General features: G+C 40.6%; 1 protein-coding gene across 1 annotated transcript in view; it reads right to left on the bottom strand.

The window, feature by feature from the left end:
* The window catches only part of STAC (SH3 and cysteine rich domain), a 76,868-nt gene extending 73,585 nt beyond the window's left edge, over positions 1 to 3,283 (bottom strand). The window contains exon 1 of the mRNA XM_074891331.1: positions 3,024 to 3,283. Coding sequence (XP_074747432.1) covers positions 3,024 to 3,140 — 117 coding nt within the window. The 5' untranslated portion in view covers positions 3,141 to 3,283. The remainder of the gene's footprint in view (positions 1 to 3,023) is intronic.
* Between the last annotated feature and the right edge of the window lie 11,801 nt (positions 3,284 to 15,084).

The raw sequence follows: 15,084 nt of genomic DNA, 5'->3' as shown, positions 1-15,084 counted from the left end.
TACTTAGAACATGTAAATGGATCTGCTCTTAGGGCCCAGCAAATGTGGTGAATTCAAAGTGTATTTGAATTTCGTCATTCTGAGCAGTTGTACTGAAGTCCAGGTGGTAAGGTGCTCATGATGAGGAGGACAGGCATGAGAGTCTAGTCTTTCAGCTTCCAGCATCAGAGTGTTCTCACCTGTAAACATGCTCCTAATCCATAAGAAAACGTGGTGGGAGGCTTTAGCATTTATTAAAGAGTGAGCTGCTTTCTGGTGACAGGGGTGTGTGACTAACACATGAGAGTCATTCTTCCAAATTTGAGCTATTTGGCAGCAGCCTGAGGTTCTGCTTCTCAAACTCACACTAGTCAGGAATGGCAATCTCTTCCATGTCACCTTCTGAGTACACCTGGAGTGTGTGAGATAAAACTGTTTTTCTGGACTTTGGTACTACGAGGGACTATGTGTCACAGTGGTCTATGATTACACAGGACTGGAAGCAAGCTTGCTAGATTAGTTCAACACTAGTTTTTCAAAACTGTTTTTCTGCTGAAATGTTTTCAAATGCATTTTGAAGGTTGCTATTATCCATGTTGTTTCTGTTCCTATATTTGGAGTCATAATAGTGTTTTGCCACAGAAACAAGTCATTGTGGGGTAATTAGATACTGCACAAACTGTTCTGCAGTAACTCCAGCAGACATGAATTTGTTAATCTATGCAACAGAGAGTACCTGTACAAAGTTTAGCCCTCTGTGAGTGACAGGATAGCTCCCTCAGCAGGGGACACTGCGGGATAAAAGCTCACACACTGGCCCTTGGCATGCACTGATTTACACCTTTGTCAATGTCTTTAGCTTCTGAAGTACCTCGATTCTCTTAGAAAAAAAAAAAAAACAAACACAAACAACATCTTTATGAAGTCACTGATAATTTTTCCATCCTGCTGTTTACTAAGAACAAAAAAAGAAAGCTTATCTCATTACCCGAGTGATCAGAACGTTCTTTTGACTCCATCTACTGAAATGACAATACAGCATGCTTTCTGATCATATTTCAGTTCTAAAATGTAAATATGAGAATTATATGTTTACTAAAAATATCCGTATGCAAGTAACGGCATCAACTGTACAGTCATAGCTTTTGCCTATTCCAGTGTATCGCTTCAAATGCTCACAAGACTGGAAACATTGATGATAATAACGTTTGATTATAAACCAGTTTGTAGCGTATTTGTTCTCTGGCCAGATGTGCCTAATTCCTGTTGTCATCCTTGTGAGCGCATGGATGCACAAACACCAAGAAGGAACCCTACATGCAGCATTTCACTTTCTCTCAGTTTAGGATTCATGCTGGTCAGTTTGTCTTGGGCACGGCGCTCTCTGACCCAGTGGGAAAGTCCCTGAAGCACCATTGTAAAGAAGTGCCTGACCATGTGAGTGGCCCTTTGAGCTCCATAACCACTTGCCTGGCACTGAGTGAGGACCATAGCTGGGAGCACAGGGAGCACAGAGCCCACCAGGCCCTGCGCACAGCCCAGCACACATGAGGAGCTGGTGCTGGCAGTGCAGTGAAGGCTCCAGTTACTTTTGAGACCTCACTGGGCAGCTGAGTTTCCACTGTCCAAATAACAATTCAGCAATTCCAGAGAAGTGGTCGCAGGAGGGGATTTAGGTACCGATCAACCGGACCCTTTCAGAGCCTGGGGTTAAACCGATAACTCGTTTACTTTTCATTTCCCATTAACCAGCAAGACTGCAGGAGTTTCCCAGTAGTGCTGAATGTGTATAGTGAATAGTGTATGCTATTGCTGCTGGGAGAGCTCTTTTCTTTTAAAGAGGCTGTTTTACATAGGGAATACCTTAGCTCTCCTCCTTGGAGTATAACATCTAATAAAAAAAAATAATCCCAAAGCCCACATTAGAACTCTACCCACACAGACAGATAATTTTGACTCACTCTCCAGAAACATAGCTATAACTGTGGAATAATGTAATAGTCTTCCTACATTAGACCCAGGCAGCCACTGCCTTTAAACTCAGGCCAGCACAAACCTTCCCTGTCAAGTAGCTGTTTTGCTCATACAGTACCTCCTAAGGCTCTACCCAGCTGTAAGCTCCTAGTGACAAGGACCTCACTATTTTTACATGTTTACACAGCACATAACATCACTATGAAGTTCACAGGAAGGTATGACAGGTGTTATCATGATATCAATCATAAGTAACAGAGGATGAGTGAAAGCACATTATCCAGGTAAGCTGTAAAGACCATTCATTATGTAAGGTTACTACTTTTTTCCCTTTACCTCTCTGTCTTCCGAGTAAGATACTGGCAGGCAGAAGAACTTTTCATATGCAAGTCAATTAAAAATTCAGAGGCCATGCCATTTGAGCTGGAAGTTGGTTTTCAGTAAGGTAAATTGAACCACATTTGAAAATTAATAAATAAATAAAAGGCTGTGAAAAAAAAAAATCCTTTTCTGGGTGGTGTATGTAAGGATTATTGTGCCAAAACTGTCACCTACATCCTGTTTCAACTGCTGGCTCCTTAGTGAAAGTTCACTGATGGGTCTGCCAGAGAAGGTGAGGCAGGTGTAACACCCCAAGCCCCCACGCAAAATTCTCTTCTCTGAACCTGTGAGAAAAATCAGTCTTTCCAACCAGGAACAAAACCCTTTAAGTAATCTGATGCTTGGTGTGAAAATAGCTAACAACATCTATTGTCATTGATCACCTCCCCGAGACCCACCACTCCCCCAAGGCCCTTACTGTAATAAGGAGGAGAAAACAGAATCAAAAATTCCCAAGCCCAAACATCTCAAAAGGCAGGTATTTTCCCAGTTCAGGCTCCTGAGCTGCCCAGATGACAGGGAGAATTCAGAAGTAGGAGTGTCAGAGCAGGCACCGCAATCAGAGGTGGCTCACAGCACTCTACCACTGATCCTGGCACAGGGGTCCAAATAAAAATCAAAGCAACACATCTCTTTTCAAAACAAAGAAAGAATAAAAAATAAAAATAAAAACCTCATTCTCTGAGTACCTTTGATTCCTGGCTGGTAGTTGATGCTGGAGAGGGGGGCTGCTCTGTGCTCTCCACTTCATTCTCTTTCTCCACACTATCCACGCTGACTTCAGTCGTGCTGCTCGGAGGAATCATTTTACCTCTAAAACACTGCTACTATCAGGAAAAAAAGCTACAGACCTTTCTTGCTTTTTTTCATTTAATGTCCTGTTTCTTCTCTGCTCTTCTAGAGCAAATGAACTCCGACCGCTTGGTTTCACTACATTTACAAGACTAGAATTCTCTGGATTTTCTTTTTTTCCTTCTCCTCCTCCCGCCCCCTCCTTCCTCCCTCCCTCCCCTCTCCTATGTAATTCTGCTGCGAGGGGAATAAGTTATCGATGGCTCTGTAGGTCAGTTGTGTGCTTGCTTCTGTGTTTCCCCAGTCCTCCTCCCCTCCGTGTGAAGCCTGGAGGTGTGGAGCAGCCGTGACCGTCAGCCCCGCGCTCCGAGGGGAGTGAGCTGAAGCAGAAAGCCTGAGCCACGCACACACACACACGGGGCACTGGAGGGAGGAGTTGTATTTCTAATGCTGTGAATAGCTTTGGAGAAGCATGTGCTGTCATAGTAGTGAAAGAAAGTAATGCACGCATGCACACACATGCACACAGAGAGGCAGGCGGTGTATATGAGGTTTGGAAGCATTTTACCTTTTAACAGGCTCAAGAAGGCAGAGTTTGGAGGCAGCTTTATATTCTTACAAGTCTTTTCCTGAAGAAGCATTCTAGAAACAGAGGAGAAAAATACGTCTTCCCTTACCTTGTCCCAGAGAAGATTATTTAAAATCCTAGCTACCCAGTGTCTCTAAAGCTCCCACCTTGCCTTGCATCCCAAACTTGTTAGCAAGTGACAGGACAGAGTCAGGGAAGAGTCACCTGTGGATCCACGTGTTCTCTGCTCCCCTTCCAGGCGAGGAAGCCCAGCTCTGAGCCATGCACACACGCAATCAGGGTCAGCTGGAGCTCCCACTACTGTGCACATCCTATACCTGTAGGTTGTCATAGTGATAATACTCCATCGGGCAGCAACAGGACGAGCAGAGGTAGCTGTCAGGAAGGCCCTGCTGTCTCCCAAGAGTGCTGTCATTCCCGAGGATGCAGCACCCGAAGTCACACTTGGGGCTGCAGTAGTACTGGCAAAAGGTCAGCATGACTTTGCTGGCTGGCTCAGATTGCTTTATATTGCTCGAGTTTTTGCCTCTGATGTAAATCTGCTGCAAAGGTGCCTGTCAGCTCTCTTCCCCACTGAATTAAGGTCCTTATTGTGAAAGGTTGAATGGATGCGCTAACCACCAGATATACGCTTTGCAGAGTGGGAGCCACTCCGTATGGCTGGTGGAGATGCCTCTTTCATTTAAAGGAAACAGAAAAAAGCAACCCAAACATGTTTCAAATAAGCTATACTTACATTGTGGAAAGTGAGAAGAAAAAAATCGTTGCTTAGTTGATCTATACTGGTGGTACAGGTATTTGGAGGTGATTTGCTGATGTCTGAGTCAGAGGAGCTTCAGTACCTTGTAGCTCTGGGAGAGGGTACCAGATTCCCTTTCAGCCCCATCCCTTAGAAAGACAACTGCTACCTGGAGCTGCCTCACAGGCCCCCTCCACCTAGAATAAGCCATGTGTGAAAGTGAAGGCAAGTTTTCAAGATAGTAGGGGTTATACGCATGAAAGACAGAGCAGAAAAAACCCTGCAGCCTCTGTATTCTTGATAACTATGCAGAAGCCAAGAAAAAAAAAAAAAGCAGCTTTTCTTTGAATCCCCGGTGAATTTTCAGGACTGGCAGTTAGATGGGGGAAAAAGCTTTATTTACTTGAAATAGAGCATATAAGATACTGAAATCTTTATCAGACAATAAACATTAAATGCTGCAATGCTATTTGTACACCTACTTCAGAGCAAAAGTGCATCTTAGGAGTCTGTCAGTAGAACCTATTATTTGGCCTGTAGCCGCTAACACCATTACAGAGATCAAAAAGAGAACACTGGTTGCTGTTGTGGCAGTGTCAGTGACAACTGAGATTGAAGCAAGGAAATACAGAGTTCAGAGGGGCAGGTTTGGCAGACAAGTAAAAGAATTTATTTCCAAGGGTTTGATTTCTAAAATACAACAATATCTTAGACTGTTCTCTTCAGAGTCAGAGGAATTCTCGAGGTGCAAAGCTCGTTTCTTCCACTCAGGAAGTGAGATTTGGGCTTTGCTGTAAAATCAGCCTCTTAGCAATGAGTGGGGACCAGGCAGAGTCACAGTTTGGGAGAATTAGGGCAGCTGTGGGCGATGGAGAACTTGGCAGGGCAACAGCAATTGAATGCTCCAGCTCTGGCAGTGGTATCCTTCCCTGACGGTCCAGCCTAGCACAGCCAAGTCAGGGCCAGGGCATGGGGTCTGCCCCCTGCAAGGTCTGTTCTGTGTGCTCAGCAATGCGACAGGTGAGAATCATGAAACTAATTTTTGTCCAGTTCCCCAGCAGTGTTGTGAACCAGTCTTTCCTGTTAAGAGGCTCAAAAATATCTTCTGGTGAACTTGTAGGGCTCCTTTGAAATGGACCTGGAGTGGCTGGTTAATAGTTAATGCTCTAAGTGTTGTAAAATCCTGCACACATTTTATATGAAAAGCTTGTAACGTCATGACTATGTAAGTGACTATCATACCACTCTCTACTTTTTTTTTTTTTTTGTTGTTTTACCAAATTAGTACTGACACCTGCTGCACTCCCTCTCTTCTCCCAATTACTCACTTGTCAACCACGACTGATCTGTCAGTTTCTTGACAATTAGCCTGGGAAAGATGAGTCAAACCTAAAATCTTACAAAAAAAGCAAAAAGGAGTAGAAGCTGGATTTCTTATATTTTTATTTCCTTCCACAGGAGCTGGCTATTGAAAAATCAAATATTCAGTATAACAAAACAGACCGATCAAATTAGATGAACCTACATCTCCCTCTCTCTCCCACACTTCACTCTGGAGAAGTTGGACTTGTGATTACTCCCGATCAGTCTCTAAGTGAAGGTACTCAGCGGAAATGTGAGCGCTGCAGCACAGTGCTAAACAAGAGGAAATTGAACAGATTCTGTAGTGAAGAGATGAGTGTAGATTTCTTGAGTGGGAAAAGGCAATTTGGATGAATAAAACATGAAAGCTGATTCTCAGCCCCCAGCTGAAGTTGTTGCACTGTGTAAAGGCACTTGAATGTTGCCTGGGGTCACCGCCCAGCATTCTCCTGCTGGTAGTCTGAGGCTGGCTGCATGGGTGCTATGCCTTGTCCGCTCACTGGCCACACACACAAAGGTGACAGAGTGTGATGCAGAGCACTCCTCTGCGCTGGGACTCCAGTGGCTCTTTCTAAGCTCTGGTTGCAGCCAGCATGATAAGAGCATCCCAGAGGCTCCTGATATCACTGCTGTACTGCCAAGTCCTACCTGCTGTAGAGCTCCACAGTGCCAAGATTAAGCTACTGTAGGGGTTTTGGCCCATACCATGTTCTTTTGCCTTCTTTTTCTGGTAGACATTCCTCTGAAACATTTAAGCACTTTTCTCTAAAAGAGGTACATGAGTAGAGGTGCATTTCACCAAAGGAAAGATATGAAATCGGTACTTATCAAAAGATGTTATTCCCCTTTAGACCCCCCTGTATTTACTATAAAAAAGTAAGAAGTGAAAAGGACAGAGGGAGCTGTAAGTGTCATTATTCACTGCCTGGTGCATAAACCATCCCATCCTCCTAAGCAAAGAGCTCATAAGAGACCATATAGAGATGATACTACCGATAAATGGCACTTGTTTAAACCACTACGTACCTCTCTCTAGAAATGTACAAAGCAGTGAGGAATCAGGCCGGTTGCCACCAAAGCAGAGCCCTTGAAGAAAGAGAAATTAAGTCTACTGAATCTCAAACTTCCGAGAGAATGCAGACTAAGCGCCACAGAAAACTTTTAGACACAGAAAAGAAGTCGTAGTTCTGGGACTTGCAGTGAAACTTGATCAGCCTCTCCCCAAGTCCCTCAGTCCAATTTGTGAGCATTCCAGGTGGGAAACAGTAGCTTCATTTCTTAGTCGATTCAATTTTTTCTTTCTGGAAACTGGCAACAGGATACCCCTCTAAGTGCCATTTCTGATGGGAATTTTCCTTTTGGCATGGTGCATTTGGCCAGATACGCTGGTGGACATCTTCACTAGGCTGTCCTCTCAAATATCTACTATCACCCACAGCTGGCTACTAGACTGCAAAGACCAGACCATTGCTCTAGTGGAGCATCTGCCTGTGTTTCCAAGTTATAGGTTTGTGGGCACTTCTCACCAGCAAACATTGTACCCACAGAGAAAAAACGGTAGTAAAATAGTTATCAGGTGGCTTTTTTTTTTGTTTGTTTGTTTATACTCAGACACCACTTGTTTGCTTTCAGTGCAACCTTGGCAGTTCATGGAGCAGATAACATAGTAACAACCTCCCCGGATTCTGCTTATCAAAATGCCATCTAAAGGCTACAATCACCAGCTCATCAAGCTGGAAGCACGAGCTGGTGAATGCTCTGAAAGCATTCCCAATACTAATGGGGTACTGCTGGTTTGCATTTTGACTAAAATGATCTCAAAGTACATTTTAGAAAGTATTAAGCCTTCCACTGCTCCAGGGAGTAATTATACTGTAGCAAACAAGTAATGGTGGAGGAAGCCAAACCAACAGATTTGCACTTAAGCAGGGAGAAAAATGGAACCTCTGCCTGAGTATTAATTTCAAACTCCTCTTTTCGCTCCATCCGCAGTAATGCCACAGGGAGTGATGCAGAGATCACGCTGCATCTTGGGCAACTTGAATCTGTCTTTCAGAGAGATCATGATGAGATCGAAACACTGCTACCCAGACACCTAGACCAGGAGAAAGAAGAATGCTGCATCCTCTTGTGACAGCAAGAAATGTTTGAAAAGGAGAGAAGAGGATGTAATTATAAAAGATGGAATTTAGCCAAGATACAGCATGTAATATGTTCAGTCTTACAAAAAGCATTGCAATACCTTTAAATAACCAGCGACAGTCCCGACCTGATTTTACATCTCTGCTGGCAATATGATTCCTTCTCACTTTTTATAGGAATGCGATATAAAAAGAAGAGGCCTGTGGAATCAGCAGCACCATTTCCTGCAACTCACAGATGCTCCTAGAAATTCCTGCTATTTAATAACCGTTTACTGACTCGGTCCAATACAACTGTAGCAGGAATGCCCTGAACCAGTTCAACAGGTTGCTGCAGTGGTGATTTAGCCATGTACTAAATCCTTTCAGGGTATCCATGCTCCAAATATTTAAAGAGATAACAAAGATATGATAATTAACATCATCTTCTCCACTCTTTCTGGATTCTGCTTTAACCTCACTTCTGTTTCCTTGGATAGTCACTAAAACTCTTCCTGATGGCTCTCAGTAACACTCAGAAAGGTCTTGTATAATCATTCCATCTCAGTCAGCTCTCCTCAGCATTTTCCAGGGTGGGGTGGGAGGATTCCCCCACAGGGTCACCACCCTGGATTTTGGGCTTTTTTTTTTTTTTCTGAAAGGCTTTTGATAGGAGGGAGCTTTCAATCATCTCTTCCTTTTCTAGATCTTCCTTGACCTGAATTGCCCCTTAAATTCCTTTGTCTGGTTGTTAGACTTACCAGGCATGAGCTGGGTATTACAGCTCTCAGGGCTTTACTGGATTTGTCTCAGGTTCCTGTTTTCTCTGTTCACTCTGGTATTGAATACTGTCATCATGAGCTATTTCTTAACTAATGTCAGTAAAAATGCATTGAGAGCAACATTTTGCTTAGACTGTAAATAGAATCCAAAATAAGATCTGGCAAACATTCCCAGCATAGCTGGTGGTGAACACAAGGATATGTATATGCATTTTTTTTTCCATACAGATAACTTATGGCTATGCACCAATTTTTAAAAGGCTGTGCATGCATAGTATTTCCTGTCTTAGGTAGTTACAGCATGTCTGTCACTAATATTTAGGCACAAACATGCATGCTGAATGCAAAATGAACCTCACTGTCAACTGCAACAGTTGTGCTAGCATATTTTGCTTTGGAAGAAAAAAGGATTTCTCAGTGTGCCAATGACCTTAGTCAGGAAAGTAGGGCTTTTCTACAGGGTGTGGTAGAACGCAGTTACGCACAGCAAATCTTTTAAATGTCTGCAGACCCTGTAGGAGGAAAAGCTTTGTAGAAATATCAGAAATTATCAAGATTAACATTCCACTCTATCAGAGTAGTGCATGTGTCAACTGGAATAGAAGTGTGTATGATGAGGGTTGCCCACCATTGCGTAACTTATTATAATGATCTATTACAGCTCTCAAACAAGAATAAAGAAAATAAATGTTCAGCCTGTTATAAATCTGATGGAAAAGTGAATATCTTACAGTCCAAATATGTTGTTTTTGTTCCTTGAACCTTGATAAAATGAAACATTTGAAAGATATTGATGGTAGCTGGTTTCTCTACATAGTTACAAGTTCAAAATAAAAATGGGAAGTAAAATTTGAATTGAGCAAAAAATAAAGGTAAATCTTAAAAACACTGCAAAAGGTCATCTATAATGATCTGTATTATTTTATTAAAGCAATAAAAAGTCTTAGAGTCCAGTGCAAAATGATAATAGGAAGATAAGTTTGTCTTCTTGGTAAAGACAAGACTATCACTATTCTATGAGCCTATCAAATATAATCAATACCTTTTTAAAAGGATTCAGGTCAATTTGCATAGAAGAAATCAGATCTCACTATTAAGTCTACAAGCAGCGATAAAACCACAAAGCATTGTACTTGAGAACCTTTCCAAACAGATTTCCTCATAGAAATATCCATTTTTTAAAGTGCTCCAGTGCATACAATTGTTATATTTTGTTGCTTAAAGCAATAGGAAAGAATATGGTCGCTTACTTGCATTTGAAATCTCAACACAAAGCATCTGGAGTCACTGCTTCTTTTGATAAGTACATATTACTGCCTCTTATTATTCAAAAGGGTCAAGCTCAGCTTCAAGAGCAAACAATTTCACTAGCAAAGATAGTAAAGATTTTTAGAAGTACCTATGTCAGAAGAGAAATAAAAGAAAAATGAGGGGAAAATTGTCTAAAGTATGAGTGCCTTTACCTTCCACATTCATAACTATTTCTATTCTTCATTGGATTTAAGAAAAATACCCAAGGTTTCCTTATGTTTGTTAGTCATACCGCCTGCAGTAATACCACTCTGTAATAGTCATTCTGATGTCTCAGAGTGTTTGAAGTGTTCAGGCAGAAAGGGGTTGAACACCAGACCCAGTAAGAGCTGGACCTCTCCTGCTGCTTCCGTGGAATGGATTAGTTTAAATTCAAATGCCTAATAATTGAGCTCTGTGGTTTCAGACTTTGAGTAAGCAGGGTACTGAAGTATGTTGTAGATTTATCCATATAATTGGTCAAATTGACTTTGATAACTTAGACAGTTACATGAACAATGATTTAGCTAATATATCTCTGTATGATTTTAAAATTCTATTTTCATATTGTAGTCCATAATACTTCTGTGTCTTATTAGTCTCTTTTACCGTACCATGAGGAAAAAAAAGACTACTGAGCAAAGTGCATCAGGATGGCTGAAATCTGGAGGAAAAGCAAGTTACTACAAATTCCTAGGGCAGGCTAATATTTGGGATGCTTTGATTTAACCAAACGCAGAACTAACAGAATTGAGCACAGGTGGTTGGACATATGTAAATTTGGCAGACCAACAATTAAAGAAGGAAGGAGTTTATGGCAGAAGGGATAACCATCACCTCATAATGTCAAGGATTGTTTCAAACTGGGGCATTCTCCTGAGATCCCAGATACAAGGAAATCCAGCAGACTTGGTAGTCTACATGATCAGAACACTCAAGAGATGCAGAAGATATAACTTCAGTCAGAAAAAACCTTTGAATCATGAGAAAATATGAAAAAGAAAGTACTAGTAATGAAGCTGGAATGCAACAGATGAGATTGTCTTTCCAAGGGGATGTGACCAGCCCTTAGATATGAACTCCTGCAAACACAGAAGGGTTGTATCTAAATTGTGAGCTCCTTTTATTTTTGAGTTTGTACAACACCTAGAAGCTAGGTTTGCTTTCTATCTGGTCTTAGGTATTACAGTAAACCAAAAAAATAATAATTTCAAAAAGTGGATATGTGTCTACCTCAATCCCAGCAGCACTGTAAATCTAACTTGTGCAATATTTGGCTGTGTTCAAAGATTTTATCACCAAAATTTTCCCTTTACTCTTCCCTCTGTTCCCCCTCTACCATTCTGTTATTATAAACAAAGTTCCGCTTTTCTGCACTGATTATTAAAAACTGGAGGAAGAAGTATAAAATTATTTTTAAAAATATAAAAACCTTAAATGGTATTTTCAAGACTGAAAGCTTAATCAAACACATTGAAGTAAAAATGTAGAAGCTAAACAGTAGTTTTATATATATACGTGTGTTCATATGTTGCATACTTAGCACAGTAATGGCTTTATATAGTGTAGCCATGTTGAGTGACAGACAATAATAGGCAGTAATGCTCAGGAAAGATCACTGCAGTAAGGACTCCATACATAAAAAGAAGTAGTGTAGAGAATGATCTGATTTATAAAAAAATGTCTGCTGTCTATTTGTGTGACCCCCTAATGAGAGCTTTGTGTAGGAAATGTATTTTTATCTTCCACATAGAAAAGCAAAGAATGTGCAGAGCTGTGAATGATATGCTTTAACTGCAGATAGTTGGTAAAGGTTTTGACTTCTTTGGGATATTTTTTTAATCCCATTGCACCCAGTGGAGTTATAAGGATGTTTGCAATATGTCTTAAAAGCCATTCCTCCATGAACTGAAATACACTGTGCTCAGATCATCGTGGGATTTTTCAAAAATATTTCATGGACCTTTCTCTTCTTTCACAGATGTGAAAGCTGCCTTCCTTTGACCTGAACAGAAAAGTTGGACCATGATTGAGTACTTAGCTGAAAATCCTAACACCATTTTGGTCCAAACCACTTGAGGTCTATTTTCCTTGTTATTTTTTTATTATTATTATTATTAGGCACCTAAAAATTACTCCTGGAGCCCATGCTCAGAAACAAAATTAGAGGTAATCTTGTGCTGGCTTCACTCACCTCATGTCCAGATTTTTACTCCACAAAAAGTCGGAATTGAAAGCTTTACTCTACCAAACCAAAACTTCATCTGATCTAAATGTAGAAAGTAAGTTGTAAGTAGCATAAAATACATGATAATAAGCAGCTGCAACCAATTTTTTTCTAGTCCTTTATTTTTAGGTGTTGTTTGCTTAGCAGCTGGTAAATAGGCTATTAAAAAAGACTTGAGGACAATTTTCCAAAAGACATGAATGACACCAGAGTCCTGAACTTTGGTTAACAAAAGACAGATAAAGCTAATTTTTAGTTTAAAGAGAACACATCTCCCTCCCACCCAGAGAGGTACATTTTGAAAATTACAGTAAAAGCCAATTCTAAAAAACGCCTTCCCTGAGAAATACAGCTTTGCACATGAAGTTTCAGTCCTACTATTCTATTGATAAGAGGGAGTCATTCACATTCAGCTATAAAAAGAATAAATATTTTGGAAGAGTATTAGCTTAAAGGAAAATTTTAAGGATGCATGCAAAATCCTAGGACAACTGAAGTCAGTAAAAGGTCCCAAGATTTCATCCCTGCAAACAAATTCAGGTGGTTCCAGTTAGGCATGTTTCCTGTTATCTGTGGGAATAAAATTATCCTGAAAAAACAGGCCGTAACAGTTAGCTGGCAAATAGATCAGACAGTGCTATTATAGTCAGCATGCAAACCATTTTCCCTGTTAATTATATGCATCTAATGTCAGAGATCTAATTATCCAAGAAAAAATTAAAATTCCTAAAAGAGCACAGAACTGAAAAATGGAATACAGCCAAACTTCCCTGAAGTTTTCACCCATGACAATGTTAGCCTGAGAGATCAGCATCAATTTTGACTGTTTTAACTGTGGTTTGGGTTTTTTTCCCAAGTGGCATGGAAAAAGGAAGTAATAATCCTGGGGTATACTGCTTTCAAATGCACTTTTTCCAGAGCTTCTTGTACCATCTGACTATACCAAATTACCCTGGTTATTTACTTTTTTTTCAGTCAGTGTGAGAAAGGCATCTCTGGAAACACACAAAATATACCAGTATTCATTTCACTTCTGAGAAGACCACTCACAAATTCCTAGAGCCATGAAAAATATCAGTAACTGCTCTGTTAACTATTTAAGGTCATCAATTGTGATTGATATATAAAACAGAAATTAGCGTTTAGGTGAAATTTCTTCCTGAAAACAGAAGTTTTCTTTGCATAGGTATTTGGCTTATTTCACCAAATTCAAGAAATGAAACATCTGAGTTAGGAGATCTTCTGATGACCAGTACTACTAGGCTCCTTTCCATCTTCTGCCTAGATATTCCCTGGATTGAGTACCAGCTATTTCTCCAGGCATCTTGGAAAGCATTTTCCAAGTCAAGAGCACGTTTGCGTTTGGCAACTTTGTCCCAAGGTTTCCTGCTGAAATACCCTGTCATTAATATGAGTCAAAATACTATGAGACCGTGCTCTTCACAGTTTTTTCCTTCAAAAATTTAACACTCCAGAGGAAAAAAAAAAAAAAAAAAAAAAAGGAAAGTGGAAACAAAGGTGAATGGAAGAAGAGGAAAAATTCTGTGAAATGCCCAGGTATTGAGTTGGCCTGAAATTGCTTGGCATTCAGCTGGGTTAAACAGCCGTAGCTCAACTGACTTTAGGGAGCTGTGTTAATTTACACCAATGGGTTTAGAAGCATGAAGTAGCATTGGAAAGCAAGTGAGACAGAACCTAAGTTGCATCTGAAGACACATGTAGAAGTTTCATTTTGGTAGCTCTTATAATTTTTTTTAGATCAAGCCTAAAGTCTCCGTTCTCAACTTTCAACATCTCTACTACCAGAGGGTATAATATGAGCTGAGGGCAAATTTATAGAAGAATGCACCAAAAGGAGGAACGAGTATTAACTTGACATTACAGAAACTATATTAACTACATCACCTGGGACCACAGAAGAGACACAAATTAATGGAATCATTGCTCTCATTCTGTAAGAGTCTACCCATGAGGGAACAACTTGACAAAATATCAGTTACTATTTTAAACGACAAAGCAGAACCAAGTCGTCTTAGCTGTCAGACATTCCTACTCAGAAAGGACAATTCCTGTTTTTAGCACACACGTACTTATTTTCTGTATTTTTCTGTATAGCCTGTCTCACAAATAAGTGTAACTATTCCAATGTATTTCAGAACAATTTAAAAGCCATGTCCCTATTTCAGCCTCAGGGGTTCCTATTAATTCCCTTCAAATATTACATGTTAGTTCAGGAAACAATGATTTTCTGCTCTAATTAGTCACCTTAGTTATCAACTTATATTCCACTATCAGTCCTGGACAGGTAAACGATTTATGTAGTCCTATAAGGCTAGCTTTGATATTTGGGGCCTTATCTAACAAACAGTTTGTCAGGGCTCTCCACCAAATTTAACTTACTATTTTTTTTACTCAGAGAATACCACTACACTATAATCTCTATTGGGGTTTATTGGCAGACGTAGAGAAGCATGATTGTCAGCTTAGGCAGTGTTGTAACCAGCTGGACAGGTTTTCCCAACATGGAGGAGGCGAATTGCTGCTCAGTGAGAGAACTGCTGGTGTCTTGGCCTTTTCAAAGACTCATGGCAGACCTGGTAGAGAGTCATCAACAGTAAGGCTTCTTGGGAGACAAGTTCTGAATGTATGTAAGCATGCCCCTTTGAGCTGTGGCCAGAGGATCTTCCCTGCTTCTTCAGGTGGGGATGAAAGAGCATGAAATTACAGAGTAATTTGTCTACACGAAACCTGTGTTTACACCATATGGACTCAGGAACAGACCATAGAAAGATTTCAGAACATGTTTAGGAGAAAACTAGGGTTTGGCCACTGATTAGCTGCCTCCTTAG

The sequence above is a fragment of the Strix uralensis genome, chromosome 1, assembly GCF_047716275.1.
Source record: "Strix uralensis isolate ZFMK-TIS-50842 chromosome 1, bStrUra1, whole genome shotgun sequence".
In the NCBI taxonomy this organism is placed as follows: domain Eukaryota; kingdom Metazoa; phylum Chordata; class Aves; order Strigiformes; family Strigidae; genus Strix; species Strix uralensis.
The sequence above is the reverse complement of the archived record's forward strand: the minus strand, read 5'-3'. Positions and strand labels throughout refer to the sequence as shown.